Source organism: Mustelus asterias, chromosome 20 (genome assembly GCF_964213995.1).
Source record: "Mustelus asterias chromosome 20, sMusAst1.hap1.1, whole genome shotgun sequence".
Classification (NCBI taxonomy): domain Eukaryota; kingdom Metazoa; phylum Chordata; class Chondrichthyes; order Carcharhiniformes; family Triakidae; genus Mustelus; species Mustelus asterias.
In genome coordinates, this window is record NC_135820.1 from 45,406,800 (window position 1) to 45,428,462 (window position 21,663).

General features: G+C 49.3%; 1 protein-coding gene across 1 annotated transcript in view; it reads left to right on the forward strand.

Moving 5' to 3' along the window:
* LOC144508246 (cadherin-like protein 26) overlaps positions 1-20,320 on the forward strand; it is a 105,311-nt gene extending 84,991 nt beyond the window's left edge. Inside the window, exons 13-15 of the mRNA XM_078236062.1 lie at positions 8,589-8,657; positions 16,766-16,813; positions 19,733-20,320. Of these exons, the coding sequence (XP_078092188.1) occupies positions 8,589-8,657; positions 16,766-16,813; positions 19,733-19,930 (315 nt within the window). The 3' untranslated portion in view covers positions 19,931-20,320. The remainder of the gene's footprint in view (positions 1-8,588; positions 8,658-16,765; positions 16,814-19,732) is intronic.
* The last annotated feature ends 1,343 nt before the right edge of the window (positions 20,321-21,663 follow it).

Here is a 21,663-nt window from a genome sequence, read left to right on the forward strand (position 1 = left end):
TGGTCCGGTAGGTATCATTGTCCAGTCGTTCCCAGTTCGAGGATCGATCCCTCATGTCCGGGCTCAGCTTCCTGAGCCACCACCACCTCCCCAAAGGAACATCCCCCCTTACAGGTTAAACACACCCGCCTGCCCTCAGTCACCCTAACTCGGTCAGTCGCCACCTGTATCTCTTTGCAGGGTACAGAGGCCTCTCCGTATGTGAAGCTCTGGTGGCTGGGGTACCTGGTCGAGTTCGACCCCAGCCACCCAGGCCACCTCCCCACGTGGGAGTAGCGTGCCTGCTCCGAGGCCACCAGGTCTCCCTGACCGGTAGTTACGAGGGGTGCCCTGCCGCCAGAGCACCCATATACCAACGACTCTTCCATTTCCCCTCTGCGGGTCTCGCACATCTCCAGGCACATTGTTATACTCAGTATCCATATGGCAGGACGACCCATCTGTAAAACAAAACAGAAGACCTCCTTGCCTCCACATTGCCGTCCACCCTTCCTGGAAACACTTCAAATGGAAGGGCGCCATTGTATTCCTCGCTTGCAGTTACCGCTTTTGAAATTGCCGCCGTGCAATTTCACAAGCTGCCGGCTGCGGTACTGTATTTCGCAGCCCGGCTCCCCAGGGTCCTAGTGCCCTGTGTCCATTTTCAAACAGTGGAAGTTCCCGACCTCCACACTACTGTTCCCAATTCGGAAAACATCACATACACAGAATAATCTACACGGAAAACTACTAAAACAACCAGAACGTGAATCCTATATCTATTTACACCGCCACCCGTCTCCGGGTGGCCAACTTAAAACTGATCCTCACCCTGCTGAGGCCAGTCGCCTGCCTGGCCCGACCGTCCGGTCCGGACCTCTGTGGGCCGAGGGTCCTGACTGCCCCTGGCCTCCCCTTCCCCAAAGGGTTTCCGGAATCCCTCTCCGTTCCCTGCGGAGACTGGGCTACCCGTGGCCGCACTTGTTAGTGCCCCACGCCTTCTACTTTCCACATCCTCTTCCCGGTCCTGGTGGGGTCAAAGAGCTTGCGTTGGTTTACATGAAACCATTTCACCTTGCGGGGGAGCTGAACAGCGTATACCATGGGGCTGGCCTTGTCCACTATACTGTACGGCCCCGCGTACAGTGGCTCAAAGGTCCCCACCCGCACAAAATTGCGGACCATCACCTGCTCTCCTATGGCCCACTCTCCTATGGCCCACTCTGACCTCCCTGAGCTGTCCCTGTTCCACCCTTTTGCTGCGGGGTCGGGCCCCGAGTGCCATGTGTGAGGGAGACCACCTTACCGGGGATCTGGAGACCCTGCTGCTCCGACGACCCCTCCCTGACTCCCATAGCAGAGGTGATACCTCCATCTCCTCTGCCTCCCTAACTTCAGCCTCACTGAGGCAGTTGACCCGGCCGGTGAGCTGATGCTCGGGTAGTTTAAAATTACCCGGGCTGGGTGCTTGTATCACCGTTAACCTCACTGTGGCGGCTACCTCCGGTGCTGCCCAGCTGGGACAGCACATTGTCACCTGTTGGGTAACGGTGGGGTCAGGTATTTCCCCTACTGTTTCCACCTCTACGGGGGCTTCCTCACTTGCTACCCCCTTCCTCACTCCCTTCTTGCTCTTCCCGGCCCTGGTGGGGTCAAAGAGCTTGCGTTGGTTTACATGAAACCATTTCACCTTGCGGGGGAGCTGAACAGCGTATACCATGGGGCTGGCCTTGTCCACTATACTGTACGGCCCCGCGTACAGTGGCTCAAAGGTCCCCACCCGCGCAAAATTGCAGACCATCACCTGCTCTCCTATGGCCCACTCGTGAGTTGTGCGGGGCTCCAGCAGCAGCCTGTTTCTGCGGTGCTGGGCCCCCATGTTACTGGCTGCCTGCCAGTGAACCTGCTTCAGCTGTTCCAACAGCTGTTTTGTGAATTTAACTCTATTGACCTCCCTGAGCTGTCCCTCTGTCAGGGCAGGTACCATGACATGAATCGGAGTCCTCATGACTCGCCCGGTCATAAGCTCGTGTGGGGAATATCCTGTACTCCTGGACTGACTAGCCCAGATCCCCATGAGTACTAGGGGCAGAACTTCCACCCACCGGTTAGGAGAGTTGCCGGTCTCCTTCCGCAACCTCTCTTTAATGGTGCAGTTCAACCTCTCGACAGGACCCGAGGACTGGGGGTTATAGGCCACATGCCATTTTGCCCTGATGCCCAGGACCTTAAGGGTCGCCTGCATGACCTGCCCCGTGAAATGACTCCCCTGGTCCGACTCCACAAACTGCGGGAGTCCCCACCTGGAGAACACCTCCCTGACTAGGATCTTGGCCGTGCCTACAGCGGTGGCTGTTCGGCATGGGAAGGCTTCCACCCACTTCGAAAGCACATACACTAATTCAAGGCAGTACTTGTATCCCCCTGCGGAGGTGGGAAGGGGTCCAATATAGTCGATCTGTACCGACTGCCAGGGCCCCTCCACCCTACGGTCGTGCCCCAGCGAAACCTCCCTCTTTTGGGGATTGGGGTTATTCGCGGCACACACTAAACAGTTCCCACAAAAGTCGCGAACATCCTCCCGGAGGCCAGGCCACCATCCTACCTTCTCTACCCGCTGCCAGGTGGTCTCGGGACCGGGGTGTCCTGCTCCGGGGCTCTCATGAGCTACCTCTCTGAATTCCCTCCAATGCTGGGAAGGCACTATCCACTGGTCCCCTCTAAAGAGCAATCCTTCCTTTAAGGTCATGTCCTTCTCTCTGTAAGGCTCTGTCTTGGAGTGGGCTTTAACCTTATGGATGTACCTATCCCCGCCCTCTCCTACAGCAGCCACGATCCTCTCTAACAGGGGTTTTGTGGCGAGGGGCTTCCCATCTGAGGAGGTGTACCCTCGGCGGGACCAGATGGCCAGATACTCCGTGCACGAGTTGCACGTAAACATGCTGTCCGAGCAGATGGTGTATGGAATGGGGAAACGCTCCGGATGCGTGACCACATACATCACTGCAGCCAGCTCTGCCTGCTGAGCGCTCAGTGTGTGGGGGAGCTTGAGGGCCAGGGCTATCTCTGCTTCGGGGTCCCAGAACCCACAACCCGTGAATCTGGTGCCCCCCGATACGGAACTGGATCCATCTACGTATATCTCCCTACCCGTGGGATGCAGCCCTGCCCGAAAACCAAAACCTACCTCCCATACCCCCTCTACGGAACAATGGTGTGGCTCCCCTGGGTACACCAGGTTGGCTGCGAGCTGTGGCTCACTCAGCCCCTTCACCCGTAGCGCCATTTGGGACAACAAGAGAGTCCACCGGGTGATCCTGGCACTACTGACCGTGCCATCTTTAATCTGGCCGTTTAACAACATTTGGGTTGGGGTGTGATGGGTCAGGAGGGTGATGGGTGTCATTCTAATAAAAACCTGCACCCGCTTCACCGCCCAGTATGTGGCTAGCAGGTGCCGTTCACAGTTGGAGTATGCCCGCTCCACTTCTGTGAGAACTCGGGAGGAATACACCACCGGCCTAAACTTGCCATGCCGTTCTTGGAGGAGTACAGCACTCAGGCTATCACTGCCTGCTGCTACCTCCAGGAAACATTCCTCCCGGGGGTCAACGGCTTCCAGAGCTGGGGCCTGTTGCAAGTCCTCCTTGAGTCGGACGAATGCCGACTCGCACTTGCTGTCCCACTCCCATTCCACCCCCTTGTGCAGCAGCCTGAGCAGAGGCGCTGCAGTCGTGGCGTAATCTTCAATGAAGTCACGGCAGTAGCCTGCGACTCCCAGAAAGGACCGTACCCCACTAACGTCTACCGGGACTGGGAGTTCCTGCACTGCCTGTCTCCTGGCCGCATCTATCCCTCTCTCCCCAGCCCTAAGGGTTAAACCCAGGAACTTGACCTCCCTCAACCCGATTTGGGCTTTCTTGGGGTTAACTTTTAACCCTCCCTTACGGAGTAACCCCAACAACTCGTCTACCAGGGGGCCATGTTCCTCGCTACTGTCAGTGAACAGTAGTATATCGTCCACATACTGGACCAGTCTGTGGGGCTCACTAAACTCTTTCAGGCATTCGGCCTTGCACTGGTGAAAAATGCTGGGGCTGTTGTGGAAACCCTGTGGGAGACAGCTCCATGTATATTGCTGCCCCTTAAACGTGAAGGCGAACTTATACTGGTCCTCCCGCCTGACTGGGATGGACCAAAACCCATTCGAAATATCCAGCACTGTAAAAACAGAGGCTGACGCTGGAATTTCTCCTAACAGGTCCGCCACGGCTGCTACCGTTGGGGCGCATGCCGGAATATTCTTATTAAGGACTCTGTAGTCCACTGTGGTCCTCCAGGAATTATCTGGCTTCCTCACCGGCCAGAGCGGTGAGTTCACATGTGTGGCAATTGGCCTCAAAATGCCTTGCCTTACCAGTGAATTTAGGGCCACCTCTAAATCTGCCTCCGCTTCCCGGGGGAAACTATACTGTTTCTGGTGTCGGGACATGGGGTCTCCATCTATCCTGACCTCTGCCCCGGTGACCCTCCCGCAATCGTGCCTGTGGGTCGCAAAGGCGGCCAAATTCTTCCGGACATACCCCCTATATTTCTCCGAGGTATTCCCTACCATGGCTTCCAAATCATACCCCTCCTTGGGTTTCACTACACACAAAGCCCCCCTTTCTTGTGCCCTCTCTATGACCATGACCTCCTTCTCAGCCCCTTCCCCTGCTATGCCCCACAAACAGTGGTTCCTCAGGTCCACCAGGACCTGATGAGCCACTATAAAATCGGCGCCTAGGATCCCCTTTCCCTCCTGCTCCCATCTCATCAGGACGCACTTCCACCGCGCCTGGAGTGTCCCCAACCTGATGGACAGGGAAACAGAGAAAAAACCAGTCTTCTCGTTTCCCGTGAAGCCGACAAGACTGTAGGGTGCCCCGCTGGATAGAGGGGATGTTTGGGGATTGTCCGTGTGGACAATGGTACTGGAAGCACCTGTGTCCAGTAGGTAACCCCCGACCACATCCTGGACCTCCATCCTGACCCAGGGTCTCCCGCATGGGCCATACTCTAATGGACATAGGAAGGTGGGCTGCCCCGCTGGCAGTCATAAGGGAGCTCGTGGTGCGGGTGCGGGCTGGCCCTGGCCTGTTGCCATCGCTACCTGCCCGGACCCTGTTGCCTTGGTCTGCAGATAAGCCAGCAGATCCTTTACATCGATCGTCTCCGGGGTAAGTGCCCCTACCACCGGGGTTGGTGTCTTTTTCATGGGAGCCCTTTCCTCCGTGCTCGGGTTCCTACACTCCCTCCTGAAGTGCCCGGGCTTCCCACACCCGTAGCACACTGGCCTCCGGTCTGAGGCCCGGCTGCCTTCCTGCTTCCACTCCCTCCTAGGGAGGGGTGCCGGTGCGACCTCATGCACCTCGCCCTTATGGGGCTTTTCCTCACTTCTCTCCCCGTTGCGATACGCAAGGGTGAGCTTCCTTATTACCTCCGCCTCATTAATGTTGGGGTCCAGCGGGTTGAACCAATGCTCGGCCTTTGCCCTAACTCGCGGAAGGCAGTGAGCCACAAGAGTCTTCAGCCAGTGGGCTGTCCTCTCATCCAGATGTTGCCTGTCTAAGGGAGTCCCACACGCTCCCTCATACACCGTCCACAGCCTGTCTGCGAACATGTCCGGGGACTCTGCGACTTGCTGCTTTGTCTCCCACACCCTCGTGAAGGGACCACCCTGATTTAACCCCATGGCCTCCAGAACTGCTGTCTGTGCCGCTACCCATGTGGCAGGTCTTCCCCCTTCCCTGGAGGTCACTGCATTACATAAATAGGAATCCAGGGTCATCAGCAGTAGTTTCACCCATTCCACCTCATCACAGTCGTTTATGTCGGCTGCCTGTTGCACCTCCATAAAATGTAACGACGGGTCTCCCACCCGAGTCAGTCTTGGGATGTGGGTTACCATCCCCCTGAGCACATGTGCCCCATGGGGAATTATTATATCGCTCTCTATCGGTCCCCTTGCGTCCCCTCCCACCGGGGGACCATACTTTCTTTGTCTAACAGGGCACATCTGCCCCATCTGGGGCTGTTGCCCCGCTGCCTCATCGGCATCCGGCTCTCCCTCCATGCTCAGTAGCCCCACCACTCCGGGGTGTGCTACCCCTGTCGGAGACACCACAACCTCTGGATACTCCACTGACCCCCCTTGGACCCGTCCCTCCCTGGACGTCCCGAACCCTACCTGCTGACCTGGACACATTACCGGCATCTCAGGCAGCGGTCTGTTCCCTTTCCCAAAGGAATGGTGCGCTATACCCGGCGGACACGCCGCCACCTGGGGGTACCCCGTTGACCCCCCTTGGACCTGCCCCTCTCTGGACAGCCCGAACCACACCTGCCGACCCGGACACGTTTCCGGCGCCTCAGGAGGCGGTCTATTCCCCTTAGCGCCCGGGGAATCATCCGCTGCGAGGAGCCCTCTGCCCCTAGGGGACCCTCCTGGACCTCCCAGGTGCACCCGTCCCCTGACCTTGGACAGAGCCTCCTCCAGCTCTTCTATCCATGCCTGGCACGGCCCATGCTCGCCGTCACCTAACTCGTCGCAAGCCACCCTGTACGCTGCCTGGATGTCCCTGAACCTCCCTTCCAGCTCCTTGTACCTCTGCGCACCTTGAGCCAGGAGTTCCTGGGCCTTCCGTTCCCTCTCCTTTGCCTCAACTACCTGGCATTGGAGGAATTCCTTTTCGTATCGGTGTGACTCGCTAGCTTGTAGGATGCACTGCCTCGCATCAGTTAATTCATTAAATAACTGTTCCTCTGCTCTAGCGCTGTCCCCCACGCTGGCCCTAACTTTGCTCAACTCTCCCTGCAGAACAGCAATTCTCCTTTCCATTTTGGCTACCTGCTGGGACAGGCAGGCTAGCCAAACTGCCTTTTCCAACCCTTTAGTGTATTCCTTGCTCTCTGTCCATGCAGCCGCAGCCATTACGGGCTGCTCTGCATTGATTAGTGCTTACACCCACGTTTTGGTGAGGTTGACCTTTTTCCACAGATATGAGGAGATTCTCTCCTCCATTTTGCTTCTTTCCCTCACCCCCTCTGACAAGTCACATATTCCAGACCACCGGAGTCCTGTCGCGGCCGCCATTGTAGCGGGATCCCTCTTTTTACCTCCACTGGGCTTATTTTAGGTTTGGTTCTCCGTTACCCAAACCCCACCAATTCCCGAGTGATTCTCTCTCTCGCCGATGGAACAACGGCCACCTTGCGTCTACTTCACTAGAGTAGCGCTCCCAAGAGAGAGAAAAGGAAACTGCTGCCTATCCACTACCTGGCAGCCTTTCCTGAGTGGGCGGTTTCGAAGCGCCCAGGGTACCCTCAGTTCTAGACTCCGGAATTATGGTAAGGAATATTTAATATGGTGACTTAGTCAGAGATCATTGGTGAGAAATTGAAAAGATCAAAACGGACTCCAATGGAAGTCAAAGATATATATGTATATATTTATTAAAACATCAAGGTCATTCACCAAACACCAGGAAAACAACACACAATGCCTTATGCTCTATAAGACTATAGCTATGGAAGGAATGCTAAAACGGACACAACGGAATTCTTACTTTATACAAGTTTACCAGTGTCTTAAACTATGAAAGGTTCATGCAAAAGCCCCCCCTTTCCCCAAAGCCTCATCCACTATGATGATCTCAGGAACTTCGCGAATTACCGGAGGGTACTCACAATCCTAGTTTAAATTGCTCAGTGGGCTTTAGGCTGCGTGCTGGAGACGAACGAGAGGCAGGAACAGGAGGAGAGTGGAGAGTGCTGTCATGCTGGTCTGAAGAGAAAAGAGAGAGCTGGCCGGCCTGACCATCCTTTTATATTGTAAAACTTGAATTTTTTTCCTGCCAACTCCGCCCCCTTCCAACCGGCAGTTCCACAGACAAAGGCTTGCTAGTGTTATCTGTAGCTGCGATCTTACAGTCCATAGAGACCAGATGATCCCATCCCAGGTGATAGGTCTCTTGCTGTCCTTTATTGTTCCATCGGAGATCGTTTAATTGTTTTCCCATTATGGAAATGGGCTTCTCCTCGCTCTGGGACAAGGCCATTATCACCTGTATTAATCCAGACCAGGTGTATTGTCTTGCTGCCGGCCTAGTCTGGTGATGTTGTGAGTTCCTTTTTGTGCTGCTGATAACCTAATCAGCAGTCCGTCTGGTTTCTGGCTGCTTGCAATTTTTGGACTGGGCCCCTTCACACACACACGCGCACACAGGCTGGCTGAGCTCCCTGGGAAATTTTGGTCAAGTCCTGCAGCCAAATGTGGCCACTTTCACAGTTCTTTAGGGTTCAAGTCCTTTTCCCAGCTCATAAAAAGGCCTGAGTTGCCCGAAAAACTTGCATATGGGTTGAGTGGGTGCCTGGTGCTGTTCCATAAATATATCTGGAAATGGGATGTCAAAAAATAAGCATTTTAACAAGACTATCTAGACAAATCCCATGAGATATCTGATTGCACATAACTGAAAATGATTTAGAGGACATTGTACAGTGTAATTTAGTCGGGTCACTGATGTACAGCAATCCGCTTCTTGGTAAATTCAATATTTTTTTTTAAGGTTGGAACATCGTCACTTTCTCAAATAAAACAACCGGGCTCTGAAAGAGATGGATTTTGGAAAGACGATGTAAGTATTGCTCCTTGGTGTCCATGATTCATGAAAATCAAACAAAGGAATTAACATTTTTATCAGTGCGTTGTAGTTTCTGAAATGCTGTTTGTTTACTTATGTGAGGGCAACAATTTATACTATTTCTGAAATATTAAATATACGCTTTCCCTTGTAAGGTCAACAAAACTGGGCTACTAGACATGAGACATTGTAATATTCATGATGGAAGGCTTACAGCTTAGGTTAGGCTGGTCCAACCTTTTCACTCAGGTAGCCACATTTTGTATATTTTTCTCATTCAAGGTGCCAAGAAGCAAATTTCAGAAAGTAAGGCTTGGCACAGCAATAACCTGAATTTCCAAAGAAGTTGAGGTTTTAAGGAAATAAACAACTGCTGAACAAAAGGAGCTGTATCATTAACAGTGCTGTCATGAACATAACAATGTGGCCATGATTAATAATGGCATCTCTGTTTAAATTCTGCCAGGAAATGATGTCATATTTCCAAACACAGGAATGTCATTCAACTGAGGTTGATTTTCGACCCAATTCTGTTTTCTTTTAATTAGGGCAGCAGTGTGGCACAGTGGTTAGCACTGCTGCTTCACAACTCCAGGGAACTGGGTTGGATTCCAGCCTTGGGTGGCGATGTGGAGTTTGCATGTTGTTCTGCTGTCTGCATGGGTTTTGTCTGGGTGCTCCGGTTTATTGCCACACTCCAAGGATTGGGAGGATTAGGTTAGGTGGATTCCCTATGTTAAATTCACTCTCACACCCATTCAGTCACTCACTCAATTAATATTTTGCAACACAACCACTCAGTCACCTTCTCTTTCCCAGTTCCACCAAAATAACAAACCTTCCAACTCCCTGGGCCTGATTCGGCTTTACCATCCCCGGCCTTGCCATACCTGGCTTATCGGCCTCCAGCCCTGCTGTCCCTGGCTTGCTGGCCTCCAGCCCCGCTGTGCCTGGCTCACTGGCCTCCAGCCCTGCCGCGCTTGGCCCTCCGATCTCCAACCCTGCCGCGCTTGGCCCTCCGACCCCCAGCCCTGCCACGCTTGGCCCTCCGACCCCCAGCCCTGCCGTATCCAGAGAATGGTGGGATATCAGAACAGAATCCTGAATGAGTGTGTGTAAGAATTAGATTGTGAAGAGAGATTTTGTATTGGCCATGTTCTCACTACAAAAGGAAAGATTTAGAAGCCAGATGTTTGCTCACTTTTTCATTCTATGCAGATGAGATATTGTGCAGCATTACAGGCTATTTCACCTTCTGGAATAGCAGAACAGAAGGACACAGCCGGCACTTGTAACAGTCGATTCAAAAGCAATCTGTGTTGACAACGGGCAGAATTTTAATTGCAAAGGAGTGGAATGCCAGGAGTGAGTTAGCTGTAGGCAGGTGGGTTAAAACCTGAAATAAGGCATCAGATCAGCAACTGAGATGTTCCCACGCAATTCCCAGTTTAACCCGGGAGTGATTGCAGGTCAATGGGAAGCCCCAGTGGAGCTTCAATTGTTTAATTGAAATATTTAAGCTTCCCATTAGCTGAGGAGTTAATCAAGAATACCGCACTCAACATCCAGTGCACAGATTTCTCGAGCTGCTTGTAACTTCAAGAACAAAGAGAAGTACGGCCCTCCAAGCCCATGCTGATCATGATGCCCTAACTAAACTCAAAATTCCTGCTGCCCTTACTCGGTCCGTGTCCCTCTATTCCCTCCTGATTCATGTACCCGTGCAGATCCGTCTTAAATGTTGCAAATGTGCCTGCTTCCACCACCTCCTCTGGCAGCACAATCCAGGCATCCACCACTATCTACATGAGAAACCTCCCCCTCACGTCTCCCTTAAACTATCCCCCTCTCACCTGGTACCTGTGCCCCCTTGTAATTGACACCTCCACCCTGGGAAAAAGTCTCTGACTTTCAACCCTATCTGTGCCTGTTATGATTTTGTAGACCTCTATCAGGTCTCCCCTCAGCTTCTATCCTTCCAGTGAAAACAATCCTAGTTTATTTAACCTCCCCTCGTAACTATTGTTCTCCAGACCAGGCAATATCCTGATGAACCTTCTTTGCACTCTCTCCAAAGCTTCCACATCCTTCTCGTAGTGTGGCGACCAGAACCGCTCACAATACTCCAAATGGGGCCTAACCAAGGTTTTATATAGCTGCAACATGAGTTCCCAACTCCAGTACTCAATGTCCCGGCTGATGATGCTGTAAGCCTCCTTAATCACCTTGGCCACTTGTGTTGCCATTTTTAGGGAACTGTGGACCTGCATGCCTAGATCCCTCTGTATGTTAATGTTTCTAAGGGTTCCCTTCCACTAGCCTGGATCAAACAGGGAAGAACACAGCAGGGTGTGTTTGTTCAGTACAACTGTCAGGCTGTGAACTCTTCAAGAAATGAAATTGAGTTGCTTCAGCCATGTGTAGGTGAGGGATTGCTGCTCACAGCACTTATACCGAGAACAGCATTACAGGGGTGAATTTCACATGACTCAATTCACCAGTTTTGGGCTTCAGTCACCTTCGGCTGCATTTTCCTACCCTCGACCTTCTGCATAGCTTGGGATTAGCATTTGCCATTCTCACTTTGGCCTCAGAATCTGCAGCACCAGCAGCAGAAACTGCCTCCTCCTCAGCCACATATCCCATAGGACAGAGGGAATGGACACTGCGATCCAGCTTGAAGCATCTGAGACTTCAATGCTGGATCCACAGACCGAGCATTAGCTTTCTCAATTTAGGAGCACCTGGGTGCCAGGATGCTTTCATGGAAAGTCATTGCTGATATCTTCAATCTCATGGAACAAGAACTCCTTCCCAGTGAAACAGATGGACAGGTATGTTTGGTGTTGTCAGTGGCCACCTTGGTGGTTATCACTGGAGGATTCTTGCGACCCCCGAACATGTCAGGTATCTGTGATTGTCCCAGGATGTAGGAGTCATGCACGCTCCCAGCGATGACAAAGAATCCTTAAGCCTGAGTATCCTTGTGGGTGTGGTCCAGGTGGAAGGTGATGAACTCAGATGCCCAGGCATAGAGGGCATCTGTGGCCTATATCCTGTGCATTCCAGCCCCTGCAGCTGCAGCCTGTTTCTCTCTGTCCAATTTCTTTTGAGGCTGCAGCCTGTCTGTTTCGGTGCTTATCCAATTATCCCAGCATGCTCTTGCAAGCCACCATCTTAGGTGGCCCGTTTGGCCACAGCTCTTACATTGAACGATTGCTTGATATGAGCAATGCAGGTTAGAGATTGAGTCCAATAGTAAGTAAATATTTAAAAAGTTATATGCAACAGTCTTTGAATTGTGAGGAGTGGATAATGATGCATTGTAGCTGTTATGATTGTTTTCAGTATAGTTGGCTTCTGCTGATGAACAGCTGATTCTTTGGTTCAGGTGTTGTGTAGTTTGGTAGAGATTTCAATTTTTTTCCAGCTCTGATCCTTCTGCTAGCTTATTGACTTTTCCAGAAGGGGAGATAGGTTTTGATATTCCCCCGAATGCTAGCTTTCTTGACAAGGACCATGTCTCGGTTATCGTATTCTCCACACACGCACACACACAGACACTATCTCGGCCATTATACCCAGGATCTAGGAGATGAGAGGGCCAGTATGTCTCTTTGCCCTTACTGAAGATGGTAATCCGTTTTTGGATGGTTTTACATGTACCTTGCCTGGAAACACAGGGAGGTGTTCCTTGAGAAACCTCCAGCAGCCATTCCTGTGAGTGGCTAGTTGTACATTCTCAGGCACTTTCAAGTGTCTATGTCCATTATTTAAAATATACAATTCAGGTCTTTTTAAAGTCTTGTATTTCTGTGTATAATTACAGGTTTTTTTCTCCATTGTGGTGACAACAGACACATAGAAGACGGGCACTAAAGGACTACACAGTAGTGATTAGTTGGCTTTTGTATGCAGTTTGGCATGGATTGATTTTTAAAATTTAGTTTGTAATGTTTATTTTGTGTTGGCTTGTATTTTAGCATTGTGGCTAAGGGACAGTGTGATGGTCAGTAAGAGTGTGAGGGTAAGGCGTGGGTTATTGGGTAATTGGGGTTGTGTTCACAGTCGTTCATGGACATACAGTCCAGAAAGGGCCTCCGGTGGTTGCCTCTTCCTCCTCAACTGGTCAGTGTAAACCTGGTGGCAGTTGCTGTCCCCTTGTGATGACAAGGTGCTGCAGCCTATTTCAGAGCACCATGAGTCATGATGCTCACTCTGCTGAACACTGCAGTGCTTTTCTGGAGTAACCCTGGCAACAGAAACATTGCTTCAGCATCCCAGTGGATTACTGCTTCATGTTTGTGCAGCAGCGTGGCTATCATTTCATTCTGTGCATGCTGCCCACGTGTGTGTGTTGGTCAATGGACAGTCTGTGTCACCCAATAGCCACCTTCTGGTTTATCATGGTGACTCAAATGCAGATGGCACAGCAGAATGCCACATTCACCAACATTTCCTGCTATATATATCCCACACCAGCTAGACACTGGGGAAATTCAATGGCTTTTGGATGCAGCACATCGTGAACTGATGTGTGATGCCTGCAAAGCAAAGTGCATGCAGTCAATGGCACCATGCATCACAGGGATGCCTGCAATCCTTGTCTTAAGCCCAACCATTCTCATCTGCTTCATCAATGACCTTCCCTCCATTAGAAGTGGGGATGTTCACTGATGATTGCACAATGTTCAGCACCATTCACAGCTCAGATATTGAAGCAGCCAGTGTCCATATGCAGCAAGACCCGGACATCATTCAGGCTTGGGCTGACAAGTGCAAGTGATATTCATGCTGCACGAACGCCAAGCAATGACCATCTCCAATGAGAGACAATTCAGCCATCTTCCCTTGACATTCAACAGCATTACCATGGCTGAATCCCCCACTATCAACATCCTGGGTGGGTTACCATTGACCAGAAACTGAGCTGGGTAAGCCAAATAAATACCATGACTACAAGAGCAGCTCAGATGCTGGGAATTCTGCAGTGAATAACTCATTTCCGAACTCTGTAAAGTCTGTCCACGATCTACAAGGCACAAATGAAGATTGTGATGCAATTCACTCCCCATTCTGGCTGTGTGCAACTCCAGATTCACTCAAGAAGCTTGAAACCATCTAGGACAAAGCAACTTACTTGATTGACCCCCATCCACCACCATCAACATTCACTCCCTACACCACCCATGCCCCGTGGCAGCTCTGTGCACCATCTAGATGATGCACTGCAGCAAATCACCAAGGCTCCCTTGACAGCATCTTCCAATCCCTTGATCTCTGCCATCTTGAAGGAAATGGCCATAGGAATGCCACCAGCTGCAAGTTCCCCTCCATGCCTCACATCATCCTGACTAAATTGAAACAATTTTACCATTCACTGTTGCTGGATCAAAGTCCTGGAACTCCCTCCCTCCCAACACTCTGGGTGTTCCTACAGCACGTGGACTACAGCGATTCAAGAAAGTGACTTTTGACCTTTTTGAAGACAATTGGCGATGGCCAATAAATGCTAGCCAGTGCCACCTGCACACCATGGAGGAATAATTGTAAAAAATCCCCATGAAGCCAGTTCTTTCCCAGCCTGTTTTTCTCTGGAAAATGGGCAGGGATTAGCAATAGGCCGAAGTCAAACTGTCGATACCTGTCAACAATCCAAGTGCAAATTCTGCTCCTCGGTACTTTCTGCTCAAACATTTTTAAATTTTACCAACTGTAAAATCTTCCATGAGCCAACGTACTACAGAAAACAATTGATGTTTCTCTTGCATTAAGACTATATCCTTATATGTATGAATGATGACCTAGTGCAGTTTTATTAGTAAATCTGAAATGGATTTTTTTCCAAAAAAGGCGTTTTTAATATGACTGCCAAGTCCAACATCTGTGACTAACCCACTTTCAAATAACTGAAAATTACTTTCAAGAAAACTATACAGCATGATTTATCAGTTTCATTGATTTCCAGGAATCAGTTTCTTAGTCAATTAACTATTATTAATACCTGCAAACCTTGAAAAAGAGACTTCGGTATCCTTGCACCTAAAGATAGTTTAATTTAATTTTAGGATCGTCTTCTAAGGTTTGCAAAGGGGTATGATAGGCAGAAACCTGACGTGGTGATTAATTGGGCAGATTTGACCAAGTGGAGCTGATTTTCAGTCTAGAATATTGCGTCATCTCAAATTGGACTCAATGTAACTAGTGCTTCAAATTCCTCCACCTTTCGCACTGGTTTTGTTCATTTCCAGGACAAACATATTCAAACTCTGACCCAAAGAATAGGCACTCATCTTAGGGTATTGTATGATTAGGTGTATGTCATTTCTCCACTTTATATCATTCACTTTTCTTGCCGATGTATCGTAGAAGGTCCACAACTTCACTTTCCCGGGGAAACAAACCTGGCTCTGAAACAGATAGATCAGTACACAGTTTTCAACAGCAATCTGAAACTTGCAAAGATGTAAATATAATGACTTATTTTCTGTCTAGTGTATATAATTAATAGAAATCAAATGAAGAATTCGAAAATTTTCTTACCGTACTGTAATAATTTCTAAAATTCGGTTTGTTGGTTTATATGTGGACAGCAGTTGGAATAGTTTAAGAAAATTAAATAAGCATTAGGTCTTTCATTTGAATATATAAAGGCAGGAATTCTTTGGCCTGTCACCTCGGTGGAATTTACGGTCCCGCTGGCATGGGGTGTTGTCAATGGAAATTCCCATTGGGAATTCCCAGTAGTAATTCCCATTGACAGCGACGTGACCAGAGAATCCCACTGCCAGCAAACAACGGGCCACCATCCACCAGCAGCAGTCATGCTGCTGGGAAGCAGGAGAATCCTTCCCAACATATCTAACATTCATTTTACGTGCGTACATCTAAATGATGTGTGTTGTACTTACGATTCATAGGAACATAGGGATAGGTCATTGGCACTTAGACCCAGCTCCACAACTCAATAAAATCATGGCTGATCAGGATGTAGTCTCAGCTCCATTTTCCTGGTTGGCCCCATAACTCTCAACTTACTTGTCCGACAAAAATCTAATTCTGCCTTGAATAAGTTAAATGGCCCAGCTTCCATTATGTTCTAGGGAAGAGAATTGCATGCACTAACGACACTTTGGGAGAGAAAAATTATCCTCCTATCTGTCTTAAAAGGGAGACCTCTTATTTTTAAACTTATGTCCCCTCATTTTAGTCTTCCCCACAAGAGGAAATATCCTCTGTGTATCGACCCTATCAAGTCCCCTCAGGATCTTATATGTTTCAATAGGATCACCTCTCATTTTTCTGAATTCCACCAGGTTTATCCTGTTGAACCTTTCTTCATAAGATAAGCCCTTCTTTCCAGGAATGAGTCCAGTGAACCTTTTCTGAAATGCTTCCAAAGCAATGATATATCTTGTTTTAAATTAGGGCACCAGAACTGCGCACAATATTCCAGATATGGTCTCACCAAGGCTCCGTACAGAGGCAGTAAAACTTCCCTATTTCGAAATTCCATTCCACTTGTAATAAACACCAACATTCCATTTGCCTTCCTAATCACTTACTGTACCTGCAGACTAACTTTAAATTATTCATGAGCCAGGACACCCAGATCCCTCTGTACCTCGTGAGTTCTGCAATTTTTCTCCATTTAAATAGTCTACTGCTTTTCTATTTTTCTTGCTAAAGTGAAAGAGTTCACATTTATCCATGTTGTACCCCACCTGCCAAATTTTTGTCCATGCACTTAACCTGTCTATGTCCCTTTGCAAACTCTCTACCTTATCTTAACAATTTACTTTCCTACCTATTGTGTGCCATTGGCAAATTTATCATTCCTGTCTGCCTTTTTGAAGGCTTAAGAAGCTGATTGGCACTTAAAGTCTGGGTTCCATGTAATCATATTTTAAGGCTGGTCTGTCAAAAGTTAACAGTTCAAGTATCTTGGCTGACGGAGCCAAGGAATTCCATGGTGTTCAGGTTCTTGGACAGGATGCTCTGGGGGAGGAGATGGTTAATCTAATCTGGAATTTAGCATGCGTTCAGGGAAAATCCTTGATATACCGTATTTTTTTAAAATGATTTTGAAATCTATCTTTCAGCTTAACTTCAAGATTGGTGTGGAAATAACCAGAGACCTTTCATATCAGGTAAGAGAAGGACTGCTGGCACTTTGTAAGAAATGGTAACAATGTTAAAGTTCATATGACTTTGGGATTTCCTGAATCATACTTGCATCAAAATTCACGCCAGTTTCTGAGACGACCTTGTCAATGGAAAGTTATGATGAAACCATCCAAGAAACTTAATATATAAAAACTAGTGTATAACAATCAGGCATGAGAGTAACAGGGTTCCAAGTAAAGTATCAAACAGGAACACCTCCCCTCTTTAAATCCATCTTTATCTTATTATTGTTAAGATTAAAGTTTGAAGCCATCATATGAAGTGTAAGCCCAGTGGCCTGGTACAATTTCTCTGTTGCATTGACTTTCTCAATGTAGTTAATCTGAAATTGGCTTAATTGGCGTGAAAGATTGCAGCATTTTAAGAGCAATTTAAATTCAGCGTAGCTTTTTAAAAATTCATTCGTGGGACATGGGTGTTGCTGGCTGGCCAGCATTTATTGCCCATCCCCAGTTGCCCTTCAGAAGGTGGTACTGAGCTGCCTTCTTGAAAAACTGCAGTCCATGTACTGTGGGTTGTCCCACAATGCCGTTAGGGATAGAATTCCAGGATTTTGACCCTGTGACTGTGAAGGAACGACAATACATTTCCAAGTCAGGACGGTGAGTTGCTTGGAGGGGAACCTGCAGGTGGTGGTGTTCCCATGTACCTGCTGCCCTTGTCCTTCTAGATGGAAGTAGTTGTGTGTTTGCAAGATGCTGTCTAAGGTGAATTGCAGCAATGCATCTTGTAGATAGCACGCACTGCTGCTACTGAGCATCGATGATGGTGGGAATGGATGTTTGTGGATGTGGTGCCAATCAAACAGGCTGCTTTGTCCTGGATGGTGTCAAGCTGCTTGAGTGTTGTTGAAGATGCACCTATCCAGGCAAGTGGGGAGTAATCCATCACACTCCTGACTTGTGCCTTGAAGATGTTGGACAGTCCTTGGGGATTCAGGAGGTGAGTTACTCGCCGCAGTATGCCTAGCCTTTGGCCTGCTCTTGTAGCCACTATGTTTATGTGGTGTGTCCAGTTGAGTTTTTGGTCAATGGTAACGCCAAGGATGTTGATTTAAGTTCCAATGGTCTTTCATGCTAGTTTCACAAACTTCTTGCTGGAAGCAAGTCCTGCCCATTAAATTGGACACTCTTAGTCCACCACATGAACAAATCGTCATTGGGTGTCTCTGCTCAGAGTTCCTTCATCGGCTGCAAGGGAGGCTTCAAAGATTAAACTGGATATTTTGGATGCAAGGAGACTAAAGAGTGCATCTTCAAAGTTTTTATAAATCATTTATAATCATTGAATTATAGAGGAGTCACAGCACCAAAGGAGGCCATTTGGTCTATCAATTGCATGCTGGCTATTTGCTAGAGCAGCTGAGCTGGTCCCAGTCCCCTGGCCTTTTCTCCCAGTCTTGCAATATTTTTCTCCAATTCCCTTTGAAAGCCATGATTAAATAGCACCCCCCCCCCCCCGCCCCCCCACCAACACACACACACACACACACACACACACACACACACACACTTTCAGGTGGTGCATTCCATTCTTAGCCACTTGTTGCATGAAATCTAGCCATTGCTTCTTTTGTCAGTTACCTTGACTCAGTGTCCTCTAGTTCTCGGACCTTCCACCAATGACAACAGTTTCTCTCTATTTACTCTGTCCAGTTCCCGCATGATTTTGAACTGGTCTATCAAATCTCCTCTTCACCTTCTCTTCTCTCAGGAGAATATCCCAAGCTATATCCAGAGAAGAGAGCCATAGGTGCCGCGGGTGCTTGTGGTTTGGGGGGTTGCTCACAGGTCCCCATGGGTATGGAGGGGTTGAGTGCGGGTCCTGGTGGGTTGAGCGTGGGTCTGGAAGGGTTGCTGGCCGATCCAGGGAGTTTGCACACAAACCTGCTCAGAGGTCCAGGGGGTGTTGAGTGCATGTCTGGAGAGGCTGATCCAGGACTGGTTGCTCACGGGGTTGTGGGAGGGGGGGTGGGGGGGGGGGGCGTTGCTCACAAACCAGTGCAGGAGGAGACTCCAGATGTTTAGGGCCATAGCCACTCACCATTGGCAGGTTCTGTAGGAGTTGCTGCCACATGGCCTCAGAGGCTACCCATTGCCTGTTGCCCTGAAGGTCACAGCTGCCCTAAATTTCTATGCCATTGCCTCCTTTCAGGGCTTCACTGGTGACTGGTTGGCATCTCCCAGGCCTCTGTACCTGTGCATTAGGGAGGTCGCCAGTGCACTCCTCTCAAGGGTGAATAACTACATTAATTTTGACTGAGACCTACAGAGCCAGGACACCAGAGCCAAGATGTTCTCTCAGATAGCTGGTTTCCCATCAACTGCAGGGAGGATTTGACTGCACTTACTTGGCTTCCCATTCCGCATGGCATCGACATGCCCCCTTCATAAACCCCAAAGGTTTCCACTCCCTCAATGTCCATGTGGTGTTATGATCCGAATTGGTGCTACTGCTGGACAGGAAGGTTCCAGACTGGAACCCTGGCTCAGGAGACCCTAACTTTGACTTTTGTTTAGAGAACATGAAGGAACAGAGTCACAGGACTGCCAATTAGCTCACAAAGAAAAATATGTTTATTAAACATTAAAAATTTGACTATAATATAATCCTCTTCCACTCCCACTTTTTTCCCACTGGTGTGGGGTGACGCCAATGGGAATTCCCATTGACAGCGGCAAGAGTAGAGAATCCCGGGGCCAGCAAACAATGCGCCACCTCCCGCCGGCGGGAAACACACGGCTGGGAGGCCGGAGAATCTCACCCATGAACAGAGCTTTTCATTAAGTGTACTCATTCAGCATTGTCAAATAAATTGCGCAAGTTTAATGATTAACATGTCCTACCTTCATTCAATTATTTTTGCTTGCTTTATCTCTCAGAGACTGATAGCTTACAATACCAGGGAAGATACACAAGGCCACTATCAACCCCATGTTTATCAGTATGAAGGTGAAGAAGACGAAATGATTTCTCTTGATTGCATCTCTGTTGTTGAAAGCGATGCTGGATTCTCCTACCTGGATAACTTGGAGGAACACTTCATTACGCTGGCCAAGATTTGCCAACAAAAAAAATGAAGAATGAATCGCAGTTGAACTTCCCCCAAGTGAAAATTCATTCAAAATCAACAAATTTCACATACCTTTGGTTTTCAGTCTGAAAAATTGCATTGATATTGTTCCCTGCACGTGAGAAATGGCAAGTCTGGGGGGTGTTGAGTGCAGGTTCGGAGGTGGTGATATAGGCCAGGTTGGTTTCGGGGTCATGGGGGTGCGGTTGCTCGCGAACCAGTGCAGGAGGAGACTCCAGATGTTTAGGGCCCCAGCCGCTCACCTTTGGAAGGTTCTGTAGGAGTTGGTGCCACATGGCTTCAGAGGCTATCCATTGCCTGTTGCCCTGAAGGTCATAGCTGCCCTAAATTTCTATGCCATTGGCTCCTTTTCAGGGCTTCACTGGTGACTGGCTGTCATCTCCCAGGCCTCTGTGTCTGTGCAGAAGGGAGGTCACCATTGCACTCCTCTCAATGACATGGGCATAATGAGAAAGGTGCAAGAAAGGTTCAGGAAGGATTCTATCAGAATGTAAAGAGTAAACCTATTAGGGAATGTTAACCAGGCTGTAACTCTTCCCTCTGGAAGAGAAAATGTTGAAGGGCGACCTGATAGATATTGATCAGATTATGAAAGAATTTGGTACGGTAGATAGACATCTCCACTTATGGGAAGACCAGAACGAGGGGTCATAAGTATAAGATAGTCGCTTTTCAATCCAATAGATTTGAAGTACTTTATATTAGTTTGCACTAAATTTCACCTGTGGTTCTTCTGCAAACTTTCATTTTTTATTCACCTTATTTTGTACTTCCCCAGCAGTCTCCTTTAAATCAACCAAACCACCAAGGTCGCTATCAGCCACAAATTTCACCAATTTTCATTGCAGTTAACTTGATTCCAAATGTAGGGTGGGATTCTCTTAAAAATTTCTAAATGTTGAATTTGCGTAAAAGCTGGAATAAATCCCGCTGGTTTTTTCAGCGGGATTTTCAAAATGAATTTCCCACACTCTGTACACTGCAGAGAGCACTGGCGTGAATCCAGTTGAAAATCAGTGGGTGGAGCCTATTCCTGCTGGAGAGGCCGGCAGCATAGCGCTGAGCAGGCCACTGCGCATGCGCCGACCTATCAGTACTGAAATTGGCGCAAGTGCAGTAGCCCCGCACTGCCAGCCTCCCGATCGTTGGCCAGTTCGATCACTGGCTAACCCCACGACATCACATTGATGCCCATGCGACTGGCCCCACCCTCCGGGCTGCCTGAATTCCTCCCCCCCGCTCTCAGCAGTCCCGATCTCCTGATCACCCACCCCCAGCAGCAGCCCTGGCCTCCCATCCCAGTCCTGATCCCCATTCCCTTTGCAGTCCCAAAACCCCCCTGCAGGCCTACCCCACACCGCCTCCCCCCACCCCCACCACCAGATCGCTGGCCTCCCTCCCTCTATCACCACCGAGTGCAGAATGGCAGCGGGACCCTCGGCTCCCACTGATCTCCCCACCCCCTCAGGACCTGCCCCCTTGGCACTGCTGGGTGCCTGGTGGGCAGTGCCAAGCTGCCACCTGGGCATTGCCACTTTGCCCTTTGGGCAGTGCCGGGGGCCAGGCTGGCACTGCCAAACTGGCAATGCCCAGGGGGCAACACCCCTTATCCTCAAACTCCTGGAGGGAGCTCCATGGCCTCCTTTCACTCCAACAAAGTGGGGCTGCTAGTTCCCTGTTCGTAGGGAGCTGTTGTAAACCCTGCTGGAGTGAAACACT